Source organism: Ips typographus, linkage group LG7, assembly GCF_016097725.1.
Source record: "Ips typographus isolate SLU linkage group LG7, UJ_Ityp_2.0, whole genome shotgun sequence".
Lineage (NCBI taxonomy): Eukaryota > Metazoa > Arthropoda > Insecta > Coleoptera > Curculionidae > Ips > Ips typographus.
The window spans coordinates 6,527,916-6,554,266 of NC_138428.1; the positions used below are offsets into that span (position 1 = coordinate 6,527,916).

The window sequence follows — 26,351 nt, forward strand, 5'->3', positions numbered from 1 at the left end:
AAGAAGAAGTTATATATGCAGTTAGAACAACAAAAAACAATAAAGCTCCAGGACCTGATGAAACACCAACAGAAATTATCAAATTAATTGCAGAAGACCAAATTGGAGTACTGGTAGATCTGTACAACACTGTATATAACACCGGAATCATCCCTGGAGAATGGCTCAAATCAACATTTATTACACTGCCAAAAAAATTGAACGCTAAGGAATGCAAGGACCACCGGACGATCAGCCTAATGAGCCATACCCTTAAGATATTCCTTAAAATTATACATCGAAGAATTTTTAAAAGGATTGAACAAGATCTTAGCGAAACACAATTTGGTTTCAGAAACGCAATGGGTACTAGAGAGGCGTTGTTTGCTTTTAATGTGTTGTCTCAAAGACTCATGGACGTCAATCAACCAATATATGTAGCCTTCCTCGATTATAACAAAGCTTTCGACAAAGTCCGCCATAATCACCTCATAAAACTCATGAGAGATAAAAACATTGACAGGAATGATATCAGGATAATAACATATCTCTATTTTAACCAGACTGCCAAAGTTTCGGTGCAAAATGAACTTTCAGAAGAGATAAAAATAAAACGTGGAGTAAGACAAGGATGCGTGGTCTCACCATTACTCTTCAATCTGTATTCAGAAGACATAGTACAAGAAGCACTGGAAAATCAAAAAACAACGGGAGTGAAAGTTAATGGGAAGGTTATAAACAACATCAGATACGCGGATGACACAGTACTAATAGCAGAAACCCTGGAAGAACTGCAAAGGCTGATAGATCTAGTAGTACAGATCAGCGAAGAAAGGGGGCTCACACTTAACACCAAAAAGACTAAATTCATGACAATCACAAAACACCAGCAACAGCGAGAAACATTATGGATCAAAGGGGAGCCAGTGGAGAAAGTCCGCAAATACGAGTACTTGGGAACGATTGTAAATGACAATAATGATTATTCACAGGAAATAAGATCAAGAATCGGAAAGGCTAGATTAGTGTTTAATAAAATGAGGAATGCATTAACCAGAACAGATCTTAGTCTACATCTTAAAATCAGAATGCTTAAATGCTACATATTTCCAGTACTATTATATGGAATGGAAGCCTGGACGCTTAAGAAGTGCGACACTGACCGGCTGGAAGCGTTCGAGATGTGGGCATATCGAAGAATCCTCAGAATAAGCTGGGTGAGCAGAACAACGAACAAGGAGGTGTTGAGAAGAATGGGAAAGGAGAAGGAAATAATTAACACAATCAAAATCAGAAAATTGCAATATCTGGGCCACGTGATGAGAGGGGAGAGGTATATACTGTTGCAAACTATTATACAAGGAAAAATACAGGGTAAAAGAAGTATAGGAAGAAGACGCATCTCCTGGTTGAACAACCTAAGGCAGTGGTACAACAGTAGCTCTGTTGATTTGTTCAGATCCGCAGCTTCAAAGATAAAAATCGCCATGATGATAGCCAACCTTCTTAAAGGAGACGGCACGTAAAGAAGAAGAGATACTTAATATAATAATTTTTTGATGCTTTGAATAACTGAAACCGGTTTTTATTCAATTAATAAAAATATCGAATATATCGGATATATATCAAGCTGTAAATATCAAGATATATATCATAATATTTATAGTGATATACAGGGTGTCCGGAAAATACGTGTACAACGTTTGACGACAGACTCCTGACGTCAAAATATGTCGATCTAAGCCGACTTAGTTATATCCAAAATTGTCTCGTTTAGCCGGTAGAGGGCGTCAAAAATTTGTAAAAATATTGGTTTTTTACTAAATTACGATTATTTTTTTTTATTTTTATATTTTTGTCGAGTGACCGGAAGTATTTTGAAGCTATTTTACCTCTTTAATATTTCCCGGTGGATGAGCTGTTTCGCCAGAAAAAAAAAATTTACAATTACCTGCATACATCAAAGTAGGTATAATAAAGTTGAAATTATTTATTGTAAGAAACTAAGTAAACCAAAAACATTACTTAAGCAAATGTGTAAAATGACCGCCATCTTGCTGAATACACTTATCAATACTCTTTAAGAAATGAAATTGTACCCAATATTTTTACAAATTTTTGACGCCCTCTACCGGCTAAACGAGACAATTTTGGATATAACTAAGTCGGCTTAGATCGACATATTTTGACGTCAGGAGTCTGTCGTCAAACGTTGTACACGTATTTTCCGGACACCCTGTATATCACTGGATATATATCCTCTGAACCCTGTTTAAAAGTAAAAATTAAATGAGCAAAATTTCAGTTTGCATGGTTGAAATATTCAAACATTGTATACTACTCTTAAATCGTCAAAAATTCTTACCGTTGTAAAGTTTTTGAAAGGGGTTTCTCCTGCGGTTCTGTCATGACATTCTCAATTTTCCTCTCAGCCAAAATTGTAAATTCTTGAAAAAGACTGCGCATCACAAATTCCCCTGGTCTAATCTCTCCCTCCACGGTCTGACTGAGCATCAGCAAGTGGGACACCCGGTCCTTTTGCGAGCCCCAGGGCAGCAACATGCTGCGATTGACAGCCGCGACACTTGGACCTTTTTTCTCTATTTAAACAAAACAAATACAACACTACTGTTGTAGTTTACCAAAACGGTCTTACGGCCATTTTCCACGGTAACATCGTAACTTTTGGACCTCACATACACCTTTGAACACATTTCCCTTTCAAATGTTACATATCTAATATACTGTGTTCCCACACTGAGAATTTTACGAAATAACAACAAAACTCCAAAATCATTAATAAAGGGGAGATACGGACGATTGATAAGCAATCGCTAGGATATATGTAAATATTAGAATGATATTAACCTGGCACTACTTGAATCAATAGGTTAGCAGTTGATTGGCCCAATAAATGAGGTGTTTCACCAAAAAATACCTGATAATTATTGTGTTTAAAGTAGCTGCAGTTGTAAATCATGCTGTTAAAGGAATTAAAGGTCTACAATTTATGATGATGTATAGAAATCAGTTTATTCCAAAGCCCAAGACTACTTACAAACTTAATGCAATACACCTTTTAAAGGTATATTTTGATATTAAGCCCACATGTACAGCATTTGGCTATATCTCAGTACAGTGATAGTTTGTGTTTTGACAAAAAAAGCAGTTTTCAGCTTACTGCTTTTTCTTGACCAATCACAAACTATAAATAATGATTTAGTGATGTAAAAAATCTGACGTACCAATGGAAATTTGGGGACTAGCAGACACATTCTCAAAGTCACTTCCACCACTCGATGCATGTATTGTAGACTCAGACAGGGTACTTTTTTCAGTGTGAACTGAGGTGTTGTCAGAATGGGTGTCTGAGCAGACACTTTGTGAACAATCGATGTCCGAGTCGTTGGACGTTAAATCTGATTAACAATTTAAGATAATAATTCCTGAAACAAACAACTTTATCAACGAAAACACTCACCAGTATCTTGGCCAGAGGCCTCGTTTTGGTGTTCGGACATGGTTGGGGCAATCAGCGCTGTTTTTTTTTACATGTTACGGTGTCGTAATGTTTCGGTTGAGTGCACCGGTGGGGCAATTAAAAAGCTTTGTGAGTAAACGCCGATCCCCTCAAATATCTGTTTATTTATTATTATTATTTGTCACTGTTTTTTTTATTTTGATTAGGGGGTTTTGACATTTGACAAAGCGTCAGCACAAGTGACGTTTATCATATGGGCTAGCTCCGGCGTTGCCACCACTTGTAATGTTGCGTTGAGATATTGGTGGCTAACTAAAAAGAAAACACAACATATCTTATTTTATCTTTACGTAATAGACCCCCTATACTTAGACTTAATCAAGCCGCTTCACCAGCCGCAGCTTTTTTGAAGATTGGAAAAATATAAAGTCAATCCTATTTTAAGCCTTTACTATTAGAAAAAGATGGAATCAAATAATGTTAAAGATTTAAGCCTTGTTCATAATACAAATCAAGCCGCTTATGTTCAAGCGCCTTGATTAAGCCTACGAAGTATAGGGGGTCATAGATACGTACTCTAGTGACTTCAATTAATTAGCATTTTCAGGCATTTAATCTAAATAGTTATCAGAATATGCAATGCTAATAACACGTTGGATATGCAATTAGGCAACACTGTACAAAAATCAGTACAAAACGTCAACTGTCAAAACAAAAAATTGAGGTCATTTGTTGACGTTTCACCGCCTGTGTATTCTTGGAAATTTCTTAAAGTTCACATTATTTTGTTTAATATTTATTGTTCCTGATCAAAATGTAAGGGGACACTTAAATTTTAAGTTTCCTTACCCAGTGCCCGTATAAGTGAAATGGAAAATTCCAGCAAACTGTCAATCAGCACGCCTACATGACCCCTGAGGTGAGTCCTGTCCAAAGTGGTATGCACTCTACTAAAAAAAGGTGGAAGAACCTAGCGGGGTTTTAATAGTGACAACTCATTTGCATAGTTTTCATCAACCAATTATGTAACTGTACTTTATAACAATAGCCTGTGCCTTTTTTGACTGCATAATTACAGTAGAACCACCATTTCTGGTGCACTAGAAACATGTACTTTTTGGCAGTTTTAGGAAAAACACAGACAATGAGATTCAACAAACAGGAGCTGGTCACTCTGGCCATGCAGCCCTCAACCAAATTTGAAAAGGAGGGAATCCTGTACATTAGAGAAAGACAGGAGGGGTTCTTTCGCAAGTCTGAAAGTAAGTCCATTGTATGTGCATGCACTGGAGGTAAGTGTAGTCAATGTTTTTGTGTTGTCAGTGTTGTTTGTTCTAGGCAGTTGATAGCAAAAAGTCCGAAATTCATAATAATTAAGTGAAGAATGAAATTTAAATAAATTTTTCCTTGAACATTTTTATCATTGCTGAAACTAGTTTTGTAAACAACTTTTTGTTATTGAGAGCCTATTTGTTTAGAGAAAAAAAACTAGACAAACAAAAGATTTGCATTGTATATTTTGTGTGTATAATCCCGAAAACCACACATTCTGTTATAACATTCTTGTTAATGTTTATTTGAACATACTGGCGTACTGAACAGAAAGCATGTCATATTTACATTGTAGAAAAAGTGTGATCAAAACCTTTACATTACTAATATTTTAAACACACCCAATCTCACTAATAATTGAAATCATTTTATTTTTTAATAATCTAGGAATTTCACATTTCCTCTCCCTACTTTTTGTTTTCATCATGTTCTTACAGGAGGCAAGAGGGGCAAATTGGAAAAACGCGAAAAAAGGCTTCGAAACTTGAGTTGCGTGGGGGGAATTACTAAAGGTATTGTCAAAATCGGACCGTTTTACGGCCTCAACTCACTGGATGTGTTCAAATTTGTTGATTAATATGTTAGGTAAAAATGTCCAGTGATGGGGGGCTTGGTTTTAACACATCTAATACACCCTAACACCATATTTTAATTTCTCACCCTTAATAACCACCTTTAACTTAATAACAATCTTAGGTAACAGTAGTAATTGTACAGTGCGTTTTTTTAACGCGCAACATAGGATTTTACGTGTTAATTTTTTAAGCCCATGTTATTTTAGAACTACAGGTGTAAAACTTGACGAGTGGATGTTTCGTTCCTTGAAGCTTAAGTAGTTTACCAATTTGGTCAAAAAAGTGATTAGAAACTGGCAAAAACCATCTTCTTTCAAAAATATTTTCTTTCCATACTCCTTGTATGTATGGTAGGTGGTGTGTGGTTTTTGATACTGGCAGGACAGGTAGCAGGTAAAATTTGGCATAGTAAGTAAAACATGGTGGTCAAAATGCGAATATTATCTTTATATCAAGAAAATTAAGTACAAAAGAATTAAAAGAAAAAAATTAAAAGAATTAAACGGTCATAAAATGCCCTTTTGACGTTCAAAAGATGTCGGGCAGCGATGCTTCGAGGCGCCTCAATAATGCGATCCTTCAGATCTTGCACATCCGCAGGCCTTCCTCTTGAATTATCGTACACTTTCCCTGCAAGAATCCCCAATCAAAGTAATCTAATGGCGAGATATCTGGACTTCGCGCTGGCCATTTAAAAGGTCCAAAACGCCCAATCCACTTTCCCGGAAATGTGTCATTCAAGAATTCCGTCCCAACTGCGGCACTGTGGGCTGGAGCTCCATCATGTTGAAAAATTACTTCTCCGATAATGTTTAATGCTTCAAGAACCGGGCCCACTTCAGTTTGAAGAAGTTCCGAATACTTCTCCGCTGTAAGCAAGCCTTCTATAAAAATTGGACCGATAATTCTATAACCTAGAATTCCCGCCCAAACATTCACTTTTTTACGCATTTGAGTATGTGTTTGTTGGATTACGTAGGGGTTATCTCTAGCCCATATTCTAATGTTTTGTTTGTAGACTGTACCATTAGTACCAAAAGAGCTTTCATCGGTAAAAAGTATTTGGCTTGTAATATTTGGGTAAATATTAATTTTATCCATCCAGTACTCACAAAACTCCATCCTAGCAAAATAATCATGTGGTAACAGCTCTTGGATATTACGTATTTTAAAGGATTTGTACTTTTCTTTCTTGAGCGCTTTATAGCAACTACTTCGAGATTTTCTATTATTTTCAGCCAGATCCGTAATAGTAGCTGATGGGTTCTCTGTGATTTCTAGACAAATGTCCCTTACAAAGTCTTTATTGACTACAAAACTGCTTCTTTTTCGCTGTACGTGAGAATTGACGACACAGCCTGTTGTTTGTACATCCGAAATACCGTTGTCCTGTTAATAATTGGTCGTTCTGGATAAGCGGCTGCAAAGTTGTCGGAAACTTCTTGAAAACTCATTCCCCTTACACAATTAGAAACCATTTCTAGCCGCTCATTAATAGTATAAATCGACATTTTGTGAGCCAAATCAAAATATACCTGTCCTGCCAGTATCAAAAACCACAAGCATCTACCATACATACAAGGAGTATGGAAAGATAAAATATTTTTGAACAAAGATGGTTTTTTGCCAGTTTTTAATCACTTTTTTGACCAAATTGGTAAACCTACTTAAGCTTCAGGGTACGAAACAGCCACCCGTCAAGTTTTCGAGCTGTAGTTCTAAAATAACATGGTCTAACATGGGCTTAAAAATTTAACACGTAAAATCCTATGTTGCGCGTTAAAAAAAACGCACTGTATACAAAAATGATAAAGTTGTTTGCTGTAAATAAAATCAGTTTTTAAGGTGAGTTAGCTGAATGAATTTGTTGTACTGGCTGATCAAAATGCGTTAACAACTAATTTTTTAAACGAAACTAGACTAGATTTTGAGGATAAGTTTGAATGAATAAAAATGACAGGCCTGATCACTTAGTACAATAATACCAGATGCTTTAAATGGTAGATTTGCATGACTGTCAAGCCTCAATAATTAAATCAGCTTGTTTGGATTATTTTTGGATGGAAAATGAGTGACTACCTCATTTTAGTTAACCTGGAACGTTGGTGCCGGCTACGTGGTAACCTGCTGTTCTACTTTAAAACCAAAGAACCGTGGTCGGAACCGTTGGGGGTAGTGGTGCTGGAACAGTGCCAAGTACGGATCGATCCGCCCATGGCCTCGGCACCGCTCACCAACGACGGCCATTTCCCCTTCTATTTAGGTGAGAATGAGCGCGTGGGAACGTACGAACCTTGAACCGACTTTGATTTCGTAATTGTTTTGGTTCGTACAGTGTTCGACGGCGGTTTGTGTCAGGCTTTAGCCTCGACCACCGAATACGAACGATCCAGTTGGATGGAAGCCATCCGATCGGCCAGTTACGAGGGAGTGAGAGCGGAACTGAACGCTTTGAGACAGTGCATCGAACGGAGACGCAACCACAAACCAAACGTGGACTTGCAAACTTGGCGATTACAACAAGGACAGACTTTAGGTGAGCAACGGCCACCTGTTAGGAAAAACTAAGTGTGAAAAGCTTTTGTCGGTAAATTACGCAGACATCCTGGAGGTGCCAATGTACGAGATGGCCTTGGCCTGCGACAATTTGTTGTGCGATGGCCACGGAAGACCGCCCAACCCTACTTTGGTTGTAGACGTGTACATGCCCGCCCAAAAGACTTGGGTGCAGTACGGACGAACCGAGATTATTGAGGTACTAGGTCTTTCTCCGGTTACTTGAAAGTAACTAAAATTGCGTACACAGAAAAGCAGCAACCCCCAGTTCCTGAGCACGATCTGCTTCAGAGCGTCGGACGGACTTTGCGGCGATTCCCGGCTGAGATTCACGGTGTTTGACGTGCAGGAACGCGTGTCCCATACTGCCGTCCCTTTGGGTTCTGCCTGCGTCCTACTAAGTGCCATACAAGACTCGACTAGACTGAGAATTCCGCTAACGTCCCGACAGAATTCCACGGCTGGTTTCGTTACGGTGTCCGCTTGGGCTTTGGAGGCCGAAGACAAAAGCAATTCGAACGAACACACTCCTGCTAGGGTGCCTAGCGTTAATGCTAGCCACGCCCAACAAGTAAGCAATCATTACGTATATAATCGTTACGTCATTGTGTATGTTGTCATTATTTAAAAAAATAGTAGTTTTCCTATTCAGTGTGCAAAGTTATGTTTTCCCACACGCGAAAGCAGTTAGCAGGATAAGCTTCAAGTGCGGGAAAACTACTTTGCACACGTGTTAGGAACAATATTTTTTCTACGAATGAAATATCTATACATTTTGTTTTTAATTTTTATTGATATTAAAAACAACAACTTATAACTATTTATTGTTATTAACAACATTAATGTTAAATGTACAGTTGGTCGCGTTTTTTAAATTGATCGCAGATTGAGCAACTGAAGGTAAAATACTGGTACTTGGAACTGCTTCACTTTCTTTAGGATTGAAGGTCAGAATTTTGTTACTTAATCCTTTTTTATAACTTGTGGATTCATCAATGTATTCTTCAGCTACCGTAGTCGATTTCCAACCCCCCAAGCGTTTTATGTCAGTGATTCCTTCTCCAGAATCGGCCAGGAACGTTGCCGATGATCGACGATAACTGTGCCCTGTGTAGAGTTCTGGATTTGGCAACTTCAAAAAAATAGCTATTTCAGAAGGCATTTTTCCAAAACTGTTTACTCCAACACTTTGCGAAAAACATTTACCCTTTCTGTAAACTAGGAAAAAACGATTGTTTGACTTTTTTGGACGTAGGCCGGTGTATCTTCTGTACAGTTGCAGGTAGGTTCCGTTATGAACTTCTTCTGATATTATAAAGTTTCTTGCTGTATGATTTTTGGAATCCCTAATTTTAACAATTACGAGGTTTCCTTTGTCTTCAATATCTGTAGTGGTTAAATTGGCTAGCTCTTCCCTTCGACATGCACCAGCAAGTCCGAATATAGTGGCAACTTTAATTAACAGGTAAATTTCATCTGGTGCGGAGTTCATAAAACGTAAAAATTTTCGCCTTTTTAGGTTTAAAACCAACATTCTGCTTTTTCAGAAATGCAGTGAGCTTATAAAATTCACCGATATCGATGTCTCTTTTTATTTTTATTACATTTTTGAGCATTGAATACTTTGACCACATTGTGTTAGGTTTGAATTCTTTGCTTAAAGTAACAAAATACGCTAAAAGTACCTCTTCCTTTAAGGTTTTTATCTCCTTTTGTTCGCACCATTGGGTAAACAACTCGTACTGTTTCTCGTATTTTTCTCGCGATTTGAGAGGCAGCAATTGCAAACTAGCCATGTTGGCGGCTTTTAGAACATCTTCCGGAAGTTCATCTTCAGTGATATCCATTATTAAAATAGTTTTTTTAACTTAAATAAGTAAGAATAAACACTGTTGTATGCCTGCTTTATACCTCTCAATTAACAATTAAACTAAACTTTCATTTAAACTAAAATTAATTTATCAAAGCTGAAAGTGAACTTACAAGCGAGCCCATTTATACTTTCAATTTACACTAAACTAAAATTAATTTTAAATTAAAGTTAAACCAACTTTATTAAAGTTCGGCTTAATTCGTTTAAATTCGTTGACTTTCGGAACTATCACTGTCATACTTGTCACCACTCATGATGTAAATTGCTGTCTTCTATTGCGATACGTAGTCTATTAGACTTGAATCGTCTAGTTCCATAATTGGATTTTTTACCGAAAAAGTGGTTTCAGAACAAATTTTTTAAATTATTTTAATAAAAATTTTCTTTATCCACAAAACACGCGTAATGACGATGACAATAGAAACGTCAACGTCAAACATCAACGTCGAACGTCCAGTAAGTCAAAACAGTCATTTATTTTTCTAATTATTAATTTGTAGTATAAACCTAAACAAGATTTCTTAGTTTAAATATTAATTTTAGTGGAAATTTAAATTTAATTTAATTCTTAAATGGGTGGTATAAAGCAGGCAGTAGACTTTAAATTGCACATAAATGCGTTGTTTGACAATGAGCTTTGGTTTCTAAGGAAACAAGCCTCATTTTCAAAGACAGAGACAAGGTGGTTTATTTACCTAAACTGTACGGAAGAATAATGTGAAAAAAGTCGTGTTTTTTATATGAAACCCCTGAATATTATTACATTTTTGAATTCTACGCAAAATTCTAAGCAGATTTTATGTATAATAGTCTATATAAAACCACTGTTGCAAGGTATAATCAGCATTTTAAAAAGTGTGCGGGAAAAAATTTTTCCCGCATAGTGTGCGGGAAAGTGCCACTTTGCACACACTTTTACGTATGCAAAGTAGCTTATTTGCAAACATTCGTAGAAAAACATGTTTTTCGCACATTGCTGGTTAAGTATTGTTTTTTGACTTGACTGACCTTTTAGTTAGTTTTCCACTATAAACACTCTGTCAGCTACTTTTTATTATCATCAAAATTACTGCTTACAATATCAACAATTCCTAAAGTCATTTTTTCCACCACTTCGGCCGCAATCAGTTCCGCGAAGAAGGCCTCGGCCATATCATCCTCTGGTTCCTCGTCCTTCTCGGATTTGCCCAGTCGAAGTAGTCCCAAAGAGCTGCTGACCGAGTCGTAGAGATCGTTCAGATTCTCGGTGGCTGATTTGACATAAGAGCCCCACGTGTGTTTCTTCCTTTTTTTCTTATTGGGTTTCTGGCTGGTTTTTTTCTTTTTTGTCGTTTTATCCGCTTCTGGTAGCAAACCAGTGACGTAGTCCAGGGTGTATTCCAGTAAAGTGCCGACGTCGTTCACGTAAGCGGAAATGCCGGTCGATTGTTTTTTGCGTTTCGCTTCTAATGTCTAAAAGTATAATTAGTTGAATGTCATTTTGAATCAAGCCTAAGGTTATGGGTGATACCATTATGTGATATTGTTACCTCGCTTTTTTAACCACCCTAAAACTTACCGGAAACCACCCTAAAGACAGTATTAACCACACTACACCAAATTTAAGCATCATCCTGTCTGTGATTGTACACTCGCGAAGAAGCAATTTCTGACACTAAAACCCGCTAAGTGAAAATGGATTGCGATTGAAGAAAATCTCTTAAAAAAATAAACTTTTAAGAGTTTTTGTTCTGACAATATGCGATTAAAACGACGCTTCGGAGCAACTGTAAAAATAACCATTCTTAACTGCTAATAACTTTTTAAAGTTTGAAACAAATGACTCACGTTTAGTTTTTCCTGTAAAATATGAATTATTGTAATTTAGTTTTTAACGGAATAACGTCTGTTCAGTGCGAAAACACGGATTCTCGTCGTCTAGCTAAATAACCGTTTACCTTTGCGGTCAGGTCGAAAAATATTGAAAAGCAACAGGTGTGAGACGTAAAAAGGGGAATCGCGTGTTGGGTCAAAATTAAGATAAAACCAGGTAACGCCAGTCAGGAGTAATAATTAGACTTTTAGTGAAAATCGAAAGTTTTTTGAATATTTGACTAAAACAGGTCAAGCAGCAATTAAAAAATAAGGTTAATCTTAAACACCAGCAGTAAATTTACACTTGTAACTGTCTTCTTAAATGAAAGCTAAAGACTATATTATTCGAGGGGTAAACCGCTGGGGCATTATGGTGTACAGACTTTAGGAATTAATAGGCATTACTGGAGGTAAATTGGTATTTTGAAAACTATTAATAGAATAAGGAACGTCTAAATTATATTATAAAAAAAATTCATAAAATAATTTTTTCTTTACATCTACCATTCAAATTTAAACATAAAGTTTGGTAATTTTAATGAATTCCTTTGGAAGACAATGAAAAATTATGAATTTTGTAATTTTACTTTTAAAAATTTTCACGTTCTCTAGCGACAAAACCGTACCCCTAACCATCAACTTTTATACGTCAATAGAAAGCTTATTTCATTGGCTATACATTGACATATAAAAATTTATACAAAGTGTGGCAAATAAGCTAGTTATTGACGAATGAACGAAAAAATGCACCAACAGCCATGAAAAAATTAGTCAATTTTGACACCCTCTAGCGGCCAAATCGTCTAACTTATCCATTGAAATTAAGAGACTGTTAGAAAGCTCATTTCATTGGCTATTCATTGACATATAAAACACTACTAAAAATGGTGCAAAAAAACGAGTTATTGAAGATTGAACAAAAGAATGCACGAAAAAAGTCTTAAAAAAATAGTCAACTTTGACGCTCTCTAGCGGCCAAACTATCAACCCAAGTTGGGACATTTTTAGAAAGGTCATTCCATTGGCTCTCCATTGACGTTAAACTCTAGCCAAAATAGAGCAATTAAGCGGGTTTTTGAATATTAAACAAAAGGATACACCAAAAAATTCTTAAATGTTTTTAAGTAACCCAAATAACTACGGTGAAACAAGTTTCTTTAAAATTGTGGTCGTTCAGATTTGGTCGCATAGAAGATCCCAGTCACTCCCGCCCCGACTGGGAGTAAAAATGCGCCTCCCCAGCCAAACCGATCTGAAGCTACTCTTCTCCTCACCTCACCTACAAACGTACCGCTTCCACTCAGGCTTGGGTGGTGACATTTCTGTACACGAGTACATGGCCGAAAGCAAACTTTGCTTTAATTTCCCTCATCAAATGCTGTAAGTTTTCAACTGTCCCTCTATGCTGTTTTACAATTATTGGGTGAACAGGGATGTGTGGATTCAGCAGGAGAAAGAACTCCTCCAGGAAGTGGCTGGAATGGGAGAGCTGCACGAACCGTGGCATTCGCGTCAAGTCGAGCTCCTCGACCGACATTTACATCTTCTGAGACTATACTCTCAAGTAGTTGTTAAAAATGTTATACTTCTTTAACTAACCAAATAACTTGTAGGCCAGGGAGAATTTGCAGGCACACAAAGGACCGTACTTCAAAAAAAGCTCCCGTAAAACCGACCGGAGCCTGGAATTCGTTCCGATCAACATGCACTTGCAACGCATGTGGGTGCATAATGACACTCTGAACAAATCAGGCTTCTACGATTGGGTGACTGTGGGTGCTTTTACGGCGCACAGCCACCGGTCTAAAAATGGAGGTCTCATAAGGCTGGTGCAGCAGCTGAAAGAGTCCCCACTCAAAGCCAACTCCAACTATCAGATAGCCACGAAGATATCCATGGCAAACGATGCCATACAAGCCATTAAGCAATTGCGAAAGGAGGTGGTGGAGGCCATGAAGACCTTGATGCGATTAGCCAAGGACAAGCAAACGGAGGGGATGTTGCCAGTATGTGAGGATATGATCAGCAAAACTAGGATATTGTTGAGCTTGTGGGATCCTGGACTAGTGGAAGAAGCGTTGAGTTTTATTGAAGAACACAAACTCGTACAAGCGGATGATTCAGGATTGAGTGAGGACTTTAGTTTGGATAATGGTAAGTATTTAAATGAATGATTTTAGTTACTTAGTGAGTGGTTTTCAGTAAACGGACGTCCTAGCTTACTACTGTCCCCTTTTAAGAGGATAACCCAACAACTGACTTCCTTAGACTTGAAAAGTCCTGAACTAGAAGACTTTGCCACTCCTTGTGTGCAAAAAACCATGGAAGAACTCTGGCGGGTTCCCAACTCTGAAGATCCCCCGAAAACCAACCTTCTAAACACCAGCGATGGTCTAAAAACTTTATGCTCCGACATGAAAACTCCGGACGAATGTAACTTTGTGATTTTTCCTGATGTGGAGGACACTTCTAACGCGGATACCTCGCTGGACAGCGGACAACCGGATAGTTTGTCCAACACGAACGGAGAACAGGATTCCTCGAGCACTAAACTGTTTCTGGACACGACGGCCATGTGTAATTCGCCTTCGGCCAACTACTATAAGCCTACGGACGAGCCGGAGCCGTGGGACATCACCCAATTGAATATTGAAGCGAGCGTGATGTGTTTGGTGAGCAAAGTGAAGTTTTTGTGTGGTCGGTGCGGTAGTCCGGCAGTTCGATTGAAGCAACAGCCGGCTGGCAAACGAACGATGGTGGTGACGTCCAGTTTGGTACGAAACGGCAACAAGTTCACGGACGGTTTGGATTTGGCCAAAATCAGCGATTGGGCCGCAGAATTGAGGCCAAGCATGCGTAAATTGCGGCAAGCCATGGATGGTTTACTGAAAACGGCACGGTTGACTCATTCCGTGTTTAGAGTACAGGTAAATTATTTCAGTTTTGGTATTGTTATATAGTCAAAATTTTACCCTTTGAGAATGACGTCAAGCAGGTGAAAAAACACGCATGTCTGGAATTAGATCACAAATTTTAACCTACAAATATATATATACAGGGTGTCCCGCCAGGTAAGGGACAAAACTTCACTACGTGTTCTTTAGGTGAATTCGAATCCGAATATGAACATGGGTCCGCAAATGCTTCCTTACCGAGATATGCTTTTTTAAATTTAATAGTGATTTTGTGCCGAAAACTACAATGGCTCTCATCCACATCATTAAAAGGGCTAGACTATGCTTACAATGGGAAAATGGACACTTTAAACAATTATTATAAACAGTTATTTTCCAAGAGGCATTAATTTTTTTTGTAAAAAAATATTTTTGTGAGGTTATTGTACTTTTCAACACAATAAAACTATTAAACTTAAAAAAATCGTATCTTGGTAAGGAAGCATTTGCGGATCCATGTTCATAGAACATTTTCGACTCGAATTTACCTAAAGAACACGTAGTGAAATTTCGTCCCTTACCTCGCGGGACACCCTGTATATAGGCCGGTTTAGAACGTCTTTCGACGTTATCCGACACCTAATTTCCAGCCTCTTCGGTCTTCACACTCTTCAGGTGTTAGATTTCTCTCACTCATGCATTTATGCATGGTTTTCTGCCACTCCTGTTTTGGCCTTCCTCGTTTTCTTCTGCCTGTTGGTTGCCAATGAAGTACTCTTTTAGGCCATCGGGTATTTGATATTCTTTCCACGTGTCCGTACCACGTAAGTTGCTTGTTTTCTATATCCTGTGTTATTGCGTCTTCTATTCCCATCCGTTGTTTTATGATGTCGATCTCCTAATTGCATCCATTTCAACTGCCTCAACTCTTTTCTTGTGTCTATCTGAAATTCTCCAGGTTTCTGATCCATAAAGGAGGGTGCTTTTTACCATTGCCTCATAGATATTAAATTTCCGCTTCTTGGTTATTTCTTTGCTCCATAGGATTCCATTCAGAGCTCCGATTACTTTTTTGGCTTTGACTATTCGCTTTCCGATTTCTTTTACATCTGTTCCTGTGTTGTCGAAAGTAATGCCCAGATATTCATATTCCTGACACTGAAGGATTTCTTGGCCATTGTCCAGTTCCAAATTTCCGTCCTGAGTTCCCACACATACATACTTTGTCTTGGCTATGTTGACTGTTAAGCCCCATTCTCTGTATTCCTCTATTAGCTTTCGCATCATGTACTGCACATCCTCTTTATCATTGGCTACTATGACCATAAGCTCTTCAGTGACACATTTGCCTACCCTAATTCTTGATTTTGATTCCCTATATAGTTCTTTAAGGGCTGTTACGTAGGTGTGATTAATGTTGGATTGCTCTAAGACCCTCCATAGTTTTGATACTGGGACTGTATTGTAGGCTTTTTGCAGGTCAACAAATGCTAGGTGCGTTTGCAAGTTTCTAGCACTTCTCTTCTCTATAACTTGTTTTAGAGTAAACACGTTGTCTGTACATGATCTTCCTGCTCTGAAACCGCATTGTTCTTCCTCTTCTTCTCCTTTATAATCCTCTTCAATGAGATCACGTAAAATTCTACCATATAGTCTGCTCAATGTGCTTGTAACCGAAGATGCCCCGATAGTTATTGCAGTCCAGTTTATTTCCTTTTTTTTGTGAATGGAGGAGATGAGAGCCATTTTCCATTCCTTAGGGACGGAATGTCCGTTCAAGCATTTATTAATAATAACTGTTAAATTTCTAAAGAGCTTTCGAGTTCCATATTTTAACATTTCGGAATATATTCCTTCTGGACCGCTAGATTTACTTGGTTTAAGGTTCATAACAGCTTTTCTCACTGTTTCCTCAGATACCTCAACTTCCTCTCCTGGTACATTGAAGTGCCTTGGAAACTCAGTTAAATATTCTTGTCTAGATTCCTGAAGTAGGTCTTTTAGTGTTTTAACCATTCTTTCGTTTAACCTACAAATGCTTTGAAAAATTAGTGCGTTCGGTTAAGTGACTGATGATCAAGTGCCTTGAAAATCACATGATCATGAGAGTTTCAGTTTAATCATCATTCATTCAGTGAATAGGTGTGCTTGCACTCACTTAAAGATCTCTTCTACTCCTAATAACATAATATATTATTAATGTTCATTGATTTTGTGCTGTGTTATTGTGCTTTGCACAATAAAGCGAAAATAGTAATTTGACATACCAATAATACAACTTAACGAAAAATAATAAAAAGAAATACATACAAAGAAATTTACTATATGCATACATATATTTAATACATAACGGCAAAATTTAACGTGCTATCGTAGTAAAATTACAAGCTAAACCATACAATTTACAAACAAGTACTAATTCTAAATGTGTTTTTTTTTCGAGAACAAAAAGAAACAATATCAAGATGGCATCCCGATTGAGTACTCGAATGTGTACGATAGAGCATCACAGGCTATTGGCTTCAGTAATAATGAGTGGTTCAATGTCTGAAACATCACAGTATTTTATGGTGTTCCAAGTATGGTTTGAGCTTGTTGACATGTTGAATGTAGTTTTTCCAATGTTCTGCTGGCATTTCTCTTAAAACCCTTTCCCAAATTATCAATACTTCTACTGCTGTCTCTTGTAAACTTATCATGTTCATCATATTTTCTCTTGCACTCGGACCAGACCATCTCTATAGGATTGTATTGGCAATGATATGGTGGTAATCTTAAAATTTTGTGACCAAAACATTTTACATATTCAACCAGGTAATATTTTTTTTGTGGAATCAATTTTGAACAAACTAAGTCCAAATTTCATCTTTCATCGCTTTTTCTTCAAAATCGTAATTTTGTTTCCTTAACCAGGTAATTAATTTTTGTTTTGTCCAAGATTTCTGGGGAATTTCTTCTAAAAGTCCAGAATGGTAACTCGCATTGTCCATTATTATAAGTGATTTTTCCGATAAATTTGGGATAAGTTGATTTTTAAACCAATTTTCCAAATTTTTTCGATTCATGTTGTCATGATAGTCGCTTTTTTTCGAACCGCTTTTAAAAACCAAACTCGCATTATTAATGAAGCCATTTTCATTTCCTGCGTGAAGTACTATATAACGATCACCTGAAATAGTAGCAGAAGTCATCGTCATTGTATTCATGTGGACTCTTCAATAAATTACCTTGAGTACGTTTAGTAGAACTTGTAAACATCGTGTCATCTTGCCAACTACTTCGAAAGGAACCTTTGCTATAAATCCACGTTTCATCCAAAAAAACAGGTGTTAATCCATTCGACGCTTCCTGGTTTTTTGTATACTCCCTCAAAAATTTCATTCGCTTCATTTGGATGTCTGGAAGTTCCATCAAATATTGGCGGTTACTTGTCCTTTTCCATTTAAAACCGATGCTTTTACACCATCTTCGCAAAGCAGAAATGGAAGCGTTAAAATGCTCTCCAATTTGGTCAATTAAATGTTTTCGCAAATTTGCCATTGTTACATATGCTTTTTTAGCATACATTGAATAAATTTGATCTCTTGTTTTTCATAAAAGCGGTTATTTTGTGTTTACTGACCGACATTTTCATAGAAATGTTGGTGAAATAGGAGTCGTCAGCTGGAATTCCAGCCTTTTTCATTCGGCATAGGGTAGCAGTACTCACTTTTGAAGCCTGTGTTGTTCTATCATACACATTGGAATAATCAATTGGGATGACATCTGGAAACTGTTTCTTTTCGTACTCCAAAAAAAGCAGCACAATTAGAGAGCATTTGGGCTTGCTCAATGCTGTAGCACAGCATTTTTATACTTTTATGCACTTTAGGGATTACAAGTGCACTTTTAATCCCTCATTTGAGGGATAAAAGAGACTTTATCCCTGGCGGATTTAAAGTAAATTCTTCCAAATTAAACAATGATTTTATTGAAATTTTATTTATTTGTTAAAGTGTAAGGACGAAAAAGGATAATTAACATAAACATAACTTAAATCTAGTTCTTATTATTATATATATTTACATTTATATTGACTTTGGTGCAGTTTGCAAGGCTAACGAAGGGTGGACAATTGGAAGCAACATTTTTAGTAGTAAACATATTCTGCACATACGTAGCAGTCGCCGTTGCCGTTGTCTCATTTTCTGAAATTGATCTTTCTATGGTTGATGCTGATGCCATATCAACATCGGAGAATATTTGATCGGCAACATTCTTCTTTTGATACAATGAATTTTCAACATAACCTTCAGCAACAGAACTGCTTTTCCAGCCACCATGTTTTTTCAACACATCTATGGTTGATCCAGAGTCGGCAAGTAAAGAAGCTGATGATCTGCGAAAACAATGCCCAGTATATAGGTTTGCGTTTGGTAGTCTCAAGTAGCCAGCAATTCTCCTTGGTAGCTGTCCAAATGTTTTTTTTCCTATGGGCTTCCCATTTTTGTAAGACTTTGTAGGTGGTCTTAGACTATACTTTCTCACTAATTCCACTACATTCGTAGAGTTTTCGCCAGACGTTTTTATCACAAACAAGCGATCCTTTCCTGATTTTGTACCCCGTAGATTTACCAGAAAAAAGCTTTTATGATCCGAGACATCGTTGCAGTCTAGCTGGCAGACTGCAACGGCATGACTCCCATAATCAGCACCACCTGCAACAAAATTGTCTCCTGTCAGTACATTTTGTAGTTTTGTAGACAACAATAATCAATGGTGTTATTTTTAGTAGTACTATCAGGAAAATATTCAAAGTAAAGAAAATAATCTTTAACCTTTTGGGCTAGATATTGTTCATCTGGAGCATTTTGAAGAAAATCTCTTATATGGTCGAAATCCAACTTCTTCGGCTTATAATAGTCATTCTGTCTCTTTAGAAATGCCTGGAGTTTACTGTATTTGCTGATGTCGACGTTTGCTTCAGATATTATCGTGGCTTTGATTATGGAATATTGGCTCCATAGAGAAGATGCCAAGGAGCTTCTTAGACTTCTGCAGGAAGGGTTGGGTTGTTTTAAAACAACTGTTTTAACACAGTTGTTTAAAACACGTTTAAAACACTGCAAATAAAACAGGTGGTGTTTAAATCAGTGTTTTAAAACTTATGTTTAAAACACTGTTTTTTTTTTCAACTAATTAAAAGCTGATTATTATGTGCCTATATTTAATTTATTTAGTGTTTTCAATTCTTTGAGCCTGTGGTCTGCTGTATTGTAATTTTTAAATTAGAGTTTTTCTTGTTTTTTTTTTAATTTTTTTCAGTATGAAAGAACCAAAACTAAAAAAAAAATCAATTTGAAACATACATTTTAATGCTACTTTTTTAAAAGGAATATTTATGCACTAGGCAGCTACCAGCTCTACAAAACTTTATTGAAAATATAGTTAACTACATAGGAACAGAGGTATAACACCTGTAAAGTGTAAACTGTAAAAAAATCTGGACTTAACATGTCACATGGGTAATAAGTTATAAAAGTTAAAAGTCAAGACCTGAAAAAAAAACATAAAAGCTAATCTTCAGCATTACTAGTAGTACTAGTAAGGTAGTGCCCACGTTCCCAAGCTAAAAACTATGAAAACTTTTACGTACATTATTTAACATTTAACATGTTTTTTTGGTTAAAAAACAAGTTTTTTGTTTTTTTAGAAAAAAACAATTTTCACCCAACCCTGGCAAGAAGTAAGCCAGGAGCACCTTTTCATCCGTAAAATTCTCTGCATTCTGTTCAACGCACCATTTTTGGTAAACAAGAAACTGTTTTTTGTAAGCCTCGCGAGATTTTTCTGAAAGAAGGCTAGCGATGGCCTCTTGGGCGGCCTCTTCAATGTTCATTTTCAAAAAATACGATTTTTCTGGACTCACCGTTTGATAACAACTGATTGACATTTGTTTTGTGCCATAGCAACACTTCCAGGGCACAATAAATTTTAAGTGAATCCACCATGCCAACAACAATCAATAACAACTATCAGTAATACGAGAGTACCGTTGTAACCACTGTTAGTTTTGTAATTTTTTTTATTTTTAGTTTCTCGCATTCTAAAGTGCATAAAATAGTATATAAACCTCCCTACGGTCGGGCTACAAACCTTTCGCCGCGGGATTAAAAGAACCACTTTAGTCCCTAGGTTTATAATATAGTATTATTTCATATGTTTGACATGCGAGAAACAAAGATGCAAAAAGATGACGTCATTCTCAAAAGGTAAAAATCCAACTATAACCCTTTCTACAAATTTTTTTTACCGGCCTTCAGGAAGACCCAAAAGCTGCTCAAAGAGTATGCAACGTGCGCTACCGTCGCGACGTGTGTTTTTCCCAGGCCCTAACCGCTTTAGTGACTGGTCTGATGACTCGTTTATGGTGTCATAAACCAGACCCTGCCTACGTCACCACTCTGAATCAACTCGGGCCCTTGGCACATTTTGAGGGCCTGCTCAGTTACTATGGCAACGAAATTGACATGTGGGGCGACATGTCTGTGGCAGTGGAAGATTTGCGCACCGTGCTGTTTGTGTTGGGGCGCAGTCCCAGTCCGGCGGTCGAGCCAGTGCCCACCCCCAAAGTGTCTGGCACGCGAAACAGCCTCACGGTCGTACTGCCAGTGCCCGACAGTTGGTACAGTTTGGTACCTACTCGACAGACCTGCAGCTTCCATGTCACGCCCGTATTTTTCAATGTCGGCATCAACGAAATGGCATCGATTGCGGAGAGTATTGGCGCCACCAAACCACAAGAACGCGCAAATATCGACAACTTTGATCGATTGTACGAGTACTTTTTGCGTTACCGGAAAATCAATCCCATGAGACAAACCGAGAGTGCGTCAAGTGCGAGGCCGTTGGTGGAACTGATGGAGCAACTGCGCAGTGAGGTGCACAGTGGCAAAGGAAAGAATGTCGAGGTGTTGAGATTGTCCGCACACATTTGCCGTAGTATGAAAGGTAAGTTCGAGAAATAGTTGGTTAAGCTTGGTTCACATGAATCCGGAACATTCGCGGAATGCGGACAGCGGAAAATCGTTCTGTCCGTCTATCCGGACCGGATTGCGTATTTTGATATTTTCCGCGCGTAAACGTCGTAATCATGACAGGGACAGAAATCAAAACAGAAACAGCAAAGCAAATATGTCCGTGGAGATGAACGAACACGATTTTAACACTACGCTAATTGATTTTGTCCAAAGTTTTGTGGGATTCTAAGCACCCTCAACACAAGGACAATAATGCCTTGAAGAAGGCTTGGCTTCAGATTGCCAATCGAATGAAAACAATAGGTATTCGGTGCAGTCAGAGAGAAAAGCGCTGTCAAAGTTTGAACTGCCAGAAACACAGTTTGAAAAGACAGTCAGCGACAAAATCGTCTGTTAAACTCACTTGGAGTGAGAAAATAACAGTTTTAAGCACATTTTTTGGAATCCTCATTAAATTTCTTATCCAATAACCTAAAAAAAATCACAAAATTCGGTACAGTCAGGGAGAAAAGTGCTGCCAAAGTTTGAACTGGCAGAAACACAGTTTGAAAAGACAGTCAGCGACAAAATCGTCTGTTAAACTCACTTGGAGTGAGAAAATTACAGTTTTATCCACATTTTTGGAATCCTCATTAAGTTTTCTATCTACTAACCTAAAAAAACACTAAAAAATTGAGTATAGTCAGTTAGAAAAACAGTGTCAAAGTTTGAACTGCCAGAAACACAGTTTGAAAGGACAGTCAAGGACAAAATCGCCTGTAAACCCACTTGGAGTGAGAAAATGACAGTTTTAAGCACATTTTTGGAATCCTCGTTAAATTTCCTATTCAGTTACTTGGAAAAACCGTATAAAATGTGGTACAGTCTGGGAGAAAAGCAGTGACAAATTTTGAACTAAAAGAAACACAGTTCGGAAGGACAGTCAGGGACAAAATCGCTGGTAAAACCCACTTCTAGTGAGAAAATGTTTGATTTAAGTACATTTTTAGAATCCTCATTAAATTTCTTATTCAATAGCCAAAAAAAAACAAAAAACATATCGGTACAGTCATGGTGAAAAATGGTGTCAAATTTTGAATTGTTAGAAACACAGTTTGATAGAACAGTCAAGGACAAAATCGCCTGTAAAACCCACTTGGAATGAGAAAATGCCAGTTAAGCACATTTTTGGAATCCTCATTAAATTTCCTATTCAGTTACTTGGAAAAACCGTATAAAATGTGGTACAGTCTGGGAGAAAAGCAGTGACAAATTTTGAACTAAAAGAAACACAGTTCGGAAGGACAGTCAGGGACAAAATCGCTGGTAAAACCCACTTCTAGTGAGAAAATGTTTGATTTAAGTACATTTTTAGAATCCTCATTAAATTTCTTATTCAATAGCCAAAAAAAAACAAAAAACATATCGGTACAGTCATGGTGAAAAATGGTGTCAAATTTTGAATTGTTAGAAACACAGTTTGATAGAACAGTCAAGGACAAAATCGCCTGTAAAACCCACTTGGAATGAGAAAATGCCAGTTAAGCACATTTTTGGAATCCTCATTAAATTTCCTATCCACTAACCTAAAAAACACTACCAAATTGAGTACAGTCAGAGAGAAAAAAAGTGTCAAAATTTGAACTAACAGAAACATAGTTTGAAAGGACAGTCAAGGACAAAATCGCCTGTAAAACCCACTTGTAGTGTGAAAATGACAGTTTTAAGCACATTTTTGGAATCCTTATTAAATTTCCTATCCAATAGCCTAAAAAAATATCACTAAATTCGGTACAGTTAGGGAGAAAAGTGCTGCCAAAGTTTGAAAACACAATCAGCAGACAAAATCGTCTGTTAAACTCACTTGGAGTGAGAAAATGACAGTTTTAAGCTCATTTTTGGAATCCTCATTAAGTTTCCTATCTACTAACCTAAAAAAACACTACCAAATTGAGTACAGTCAGAGAGAAAAACAGTGTCAAAGTTTGAACTAACAGAAACACAGTTTGAAAGGACAGTCAAGGACAAAATCGTCTGTTAAACTCACTTGGAGTGAGAAAATGACAGTTTTAAGCACATTTTTGGAATCCTTATTAAATTTCCTATCCAATAGCCTAAAAAAATATCACTAAATTCGGTACAGTCAGGGAGAAAAGTGCTGCCAAAGTTTGAAAACACAGTCAGCGACAAAATCGTCAGTTAAACTCACTTGGAGTGAGAAAATGCCAGTTAAGCACATTTTTGGAATCCTCATTAAATTTCCTATCCACTAATCTAAAAAACACTACCAAATTGAGTACAGTCAGAAAGAAAAAAAGTGTCAATATTTGAACTAACAGAAACATAGTTTGAAAGGACAGTCAAGGACAAAATCGCCTGTAAAACCCACTTGTAGTGTGAAAATGACAGTTTTAAGCACATTTTTGGAATCCTTATTAAATTTCCTATCCAATAGCCTAAAAAAACACGACCAAATTGAGTACAGTCAGAGAGAAAAACAGTGTCAAAATTTGAACTAACAGAAACATAGTTTGAAAGTACAGTCAAGGACAAAATCGCCTGTAAAACACACTTGTAGTGTGAAAATGACAGTTTTAAGCACATTTTTGGATTCCTTATTAAATTTCCTATCCAATAGTCTAAAAAAACACTAAAAAATCGAGTATAGTCAGTTAGAAAAACAGTGTCAAAATTTGAACTGCTAGAAACACAGTTTGAAAGGACAGTCAAGGACAAAATCGCCTGTAAAACCCACTTGTATTAACACTTCCGTGCGTAAAAAGCATTCATTCCGCACGTTCCGCATCCCGAGCTGCGTTATAATTCCGGATATATGAGAACCGAGCTTAACAAACTGTTGCCAAATGGAAATAATAATACTGATTGTTTTACTCTTTAGGACTTAGATTCACTAGTTGTAAAAGTGCCAAAGACAGGACAGGTATGTCCGTTACCCTGGAACAATGTAGAATCCTAGTGGAGGAGTACCATTTAGCCGAGCACGAGTTCCAAAAGGCTTTGGACTGCATGAGAAGGTTTGAATTTGTTTTCAATCACATTACAGCAACTGAATCTAATCGAATTTCCTTAATTAGCGAGGGCTGTCGTAGAGAAAACACGATGAAAAACATCGGCACGAGAAAGTACGCCTTCAATTCCGTGCAACTGTTGGCTTTTCCAAAGTATTACAAACCGCCCCCGGGCACATTTGGTTCCGCTCAAAGTTAGATTATTGTGATTTTTTCTTCTCCAGGTGCCAATATATTCTATTATTTATTTTTCGTAACGTCGTTGATTACTCGTTTTTTAGAGCCCTTAGGACTGTCAAAGTCACAAGTCAATTGTTCGATTAATATACGCGGTGTCCCATAAATATATAGTTTGCATTCAAAACAGCTGTAACATTTGCCCTTTTATTGATCGCATCAGAATAATCGTAAAACTAATATAGATTGTAAAATACCTTACTTTAACATATGGGACACTCAGTATATGACTATATTAGTATATTTAATACATGTATACTCTACATTAATTGGTTTTTTGCCATTAAATGTTTCCTATACATTTGTCTGATTTGTTGTTTATAAAATTGTACGTTTTACCGCCCTGTAACAAATTTGTAAGTAGACAATCTACCTGATAAGTTCTAACACTCTAACAATGTCGAAATTATATGATTTCAACTGAACTAACGGAGATTTTTATTCAAGACACTCTGTATTTATTCGTTTTGATCTTCTTCTTCTTTAGCCTATGTCCATCCACTCCTGAATGTAGGCCTCTTCCAATGATTTCCATGTCCGTCTATCCAGGGCAGTTTGAAACCAGTTTCTTCCTGCTATCTTCTGGATGTCATCCCGCCATCGCTTTGGGGGTCTCCCTGCATTTCTTTTTGTGGCTCTTGGGCGCCACTGCATTATTTTATTAGTTCATCTAGATGGATCCTGCCTTGCAACATGACCCGCCCATCGCCACTTTAGTTCGGCTGCTCTTCTCATAACATCGGTTACCCTTGTTCTTTTTCGGATCTCTTCGTTTCTTATTCGATCTCTGAGGCTGATTCCCAGCATGGCGCGCTCCATGGCTCTTTGAGTTGTTCTGAGCCTCTCTGCACTTCTCTCTGTAAGTGTCATAGTCTCCAGTCCGTATGTTGTGACGGGTAAAATGCAGGCCTCATAGACTTTCCGCTTAAGGTTGATTGGGATACTTTGGGATTTTAGAATGTAGCCTAGCCTACCGAATGCTGCCCAGCTGAGTCTTGTTCTCCGGGATATTTCGTTTGTTTGGTTTTGTTTTCCCAGTCTGATAGCGTGGCCCAGGTATATGTATTCCTCAACGTGTTCTAGAGTGCAGCCTTCTATGGTTATTGCCGTCTCTTCGCTGGTCATTATTTTGGTTTTGTTTAAATTCATCTTGAGCCCGATTTGTTTTGATGTTTCCTGCAGTTCCTCCAACATATCTTTCAGCTGATTGATGTCGTTACTGATGACAACAATATCGTCAGCAAAACGTAGATGATTCAGTCGGGTTCCATCTACATTGATACCTTTGTTTTCCCAGGCCAAGTTTTTAAAGGCGCTTTCCAATGCCAATGTGAATAGTTTAGGGGATATGGTATCCCCTTGGCGGACTCCTTTTTCTATTTTAATCTTATCCGTTGATGTATCTTCGTCAATGGCTACTTGCAATGTAGCATTTTCGTAGATGTGTTTTATAAGATTGGAGTATCTTGTGTCTATTCTTGCCTCGTTCATTGCGTTCAGAACCGCCCAGGTCTCAACCGAGTCAAAGGCCTTTTCGTAGTCG

General features: G+C 37.5%; 4 protein-coding genes across 11 annotated transcripts in view; 1 reads left to right on the forward strand and 3 right to left on the reverse strand.

Moving 5' to 3' along the window:
* The window catches only part of fry (microtubule binding protein furry), an 83,140-nt gene extending 79,471 nt beyond the window's left edge, over positions 1–3,669 (reverse strand). For both annotated transcript variants that reach the window (XM_081983475.1, XM_081983473.1), the window contains exons 1-3: positions 3,461–3,669; positions 3,225–3,398; positions 2,345–2,579 (exon numbers count right to left, since the gene is read on the reverse strand). In XM_081983475.1, the coding sequence (XP_081839601.1) occupies positions 2,345–2,579; positions 3,225–3,398; positions 3,461–3,500 (449 nt within the window). In that variant the 5' untranslated portion in view covers positions 3,501–3,669. The remainder of the gene's footprint in view (positions 1–2,344; positions 2,580–3,224; positions 3,399–3,460) is intronic.
* A 509-nt stretch (positions 3,670–4,178) lies between these two features.
* On the forward strand, positions 4,179–25,233 carry LOC145731619 (inositol polyphosphate-4-phosphatase type I A). Of its 7 annotated transcripts, none has more exons than XM_081983479.1 (14): positions 4,179–4,379; positions 4,585–4,752; positions 5,230–5,304; positions 7,457–7,630; positions 7,703–7,903; positions 7,968–8,122; positions 8,174–8,494; positions 12,828–13,030; positions 13,082–13,217; positions 13,264–13,804; positions 13,853–14,577; positions 20,847–21,534; positions 24,442–24,577; positions 24,638–25,233. In XM_081983479.1, exons 2-14 carry the CDS (start codon positions 4,605–4,607, stop codon positions 24,768–24,770), a joined length of 3,636 nt encoding a protein of 1,211 aa, XP_081839605.1. In that variant the 5' UTR covers positions 4,179–4,379; positions 4,585–4,604; the 3' UTR covers positions 24,771–25,233. The 7 variants fall into 7 exon arrangements, with proteins under 7 accessions (XP_081839605.1, XP_081839606.1, XP_081839607.1 ...); XM_081983480.1 differs by having other exon boundaries at positions 13,082–13,214; XM_081983481.1 differs by having other exon boundaries at positions 4,585–4,722.
* Positions 10,835–11,513, reverse strand: LOC145731622 (uncharacterized). Its single transcript, XM_081983489.1, has 2 exons — positions 11,355–11,513; positions 10,835–11,248 (listed from the first exon to the last, which is right to left on the reverse strand). The coding sequence occupies exons 1-2, from the start codon at positions 11,406–11,408 to the stop codon at positions 10,841–10,843; spliced, it is 462 nt and encodes a 153-aa protein (XP_081839615.1). The 5' UTR covers positions 11,409–11,513; the 3' UTR covers positions 10,835–10,840.
* On the reverse strand, positions 17,378–18,219 carry LOC145731624 (uncharacterized). Its single transcript, XM_081983490.1, has 2 exons — positions 17,772–18,219; positions 17,378–17,713 (listed from the first exon to the last, which is right to left on the reverse strand). The coding sequence occupies exons 1-2, from the start codon at positions 18,109–18,111 to the stop codon at positions 17,394–17,396; spliced, it is 660 nt and encodes a 219-aa protein (XP_081839616.1). The 5' UTR covers positions 18,112–18,219; the 3' UTR covers positions 17,378–17,393.
* Positions 25,234–26,351: the final 1,118 nt, after the last annotated feature.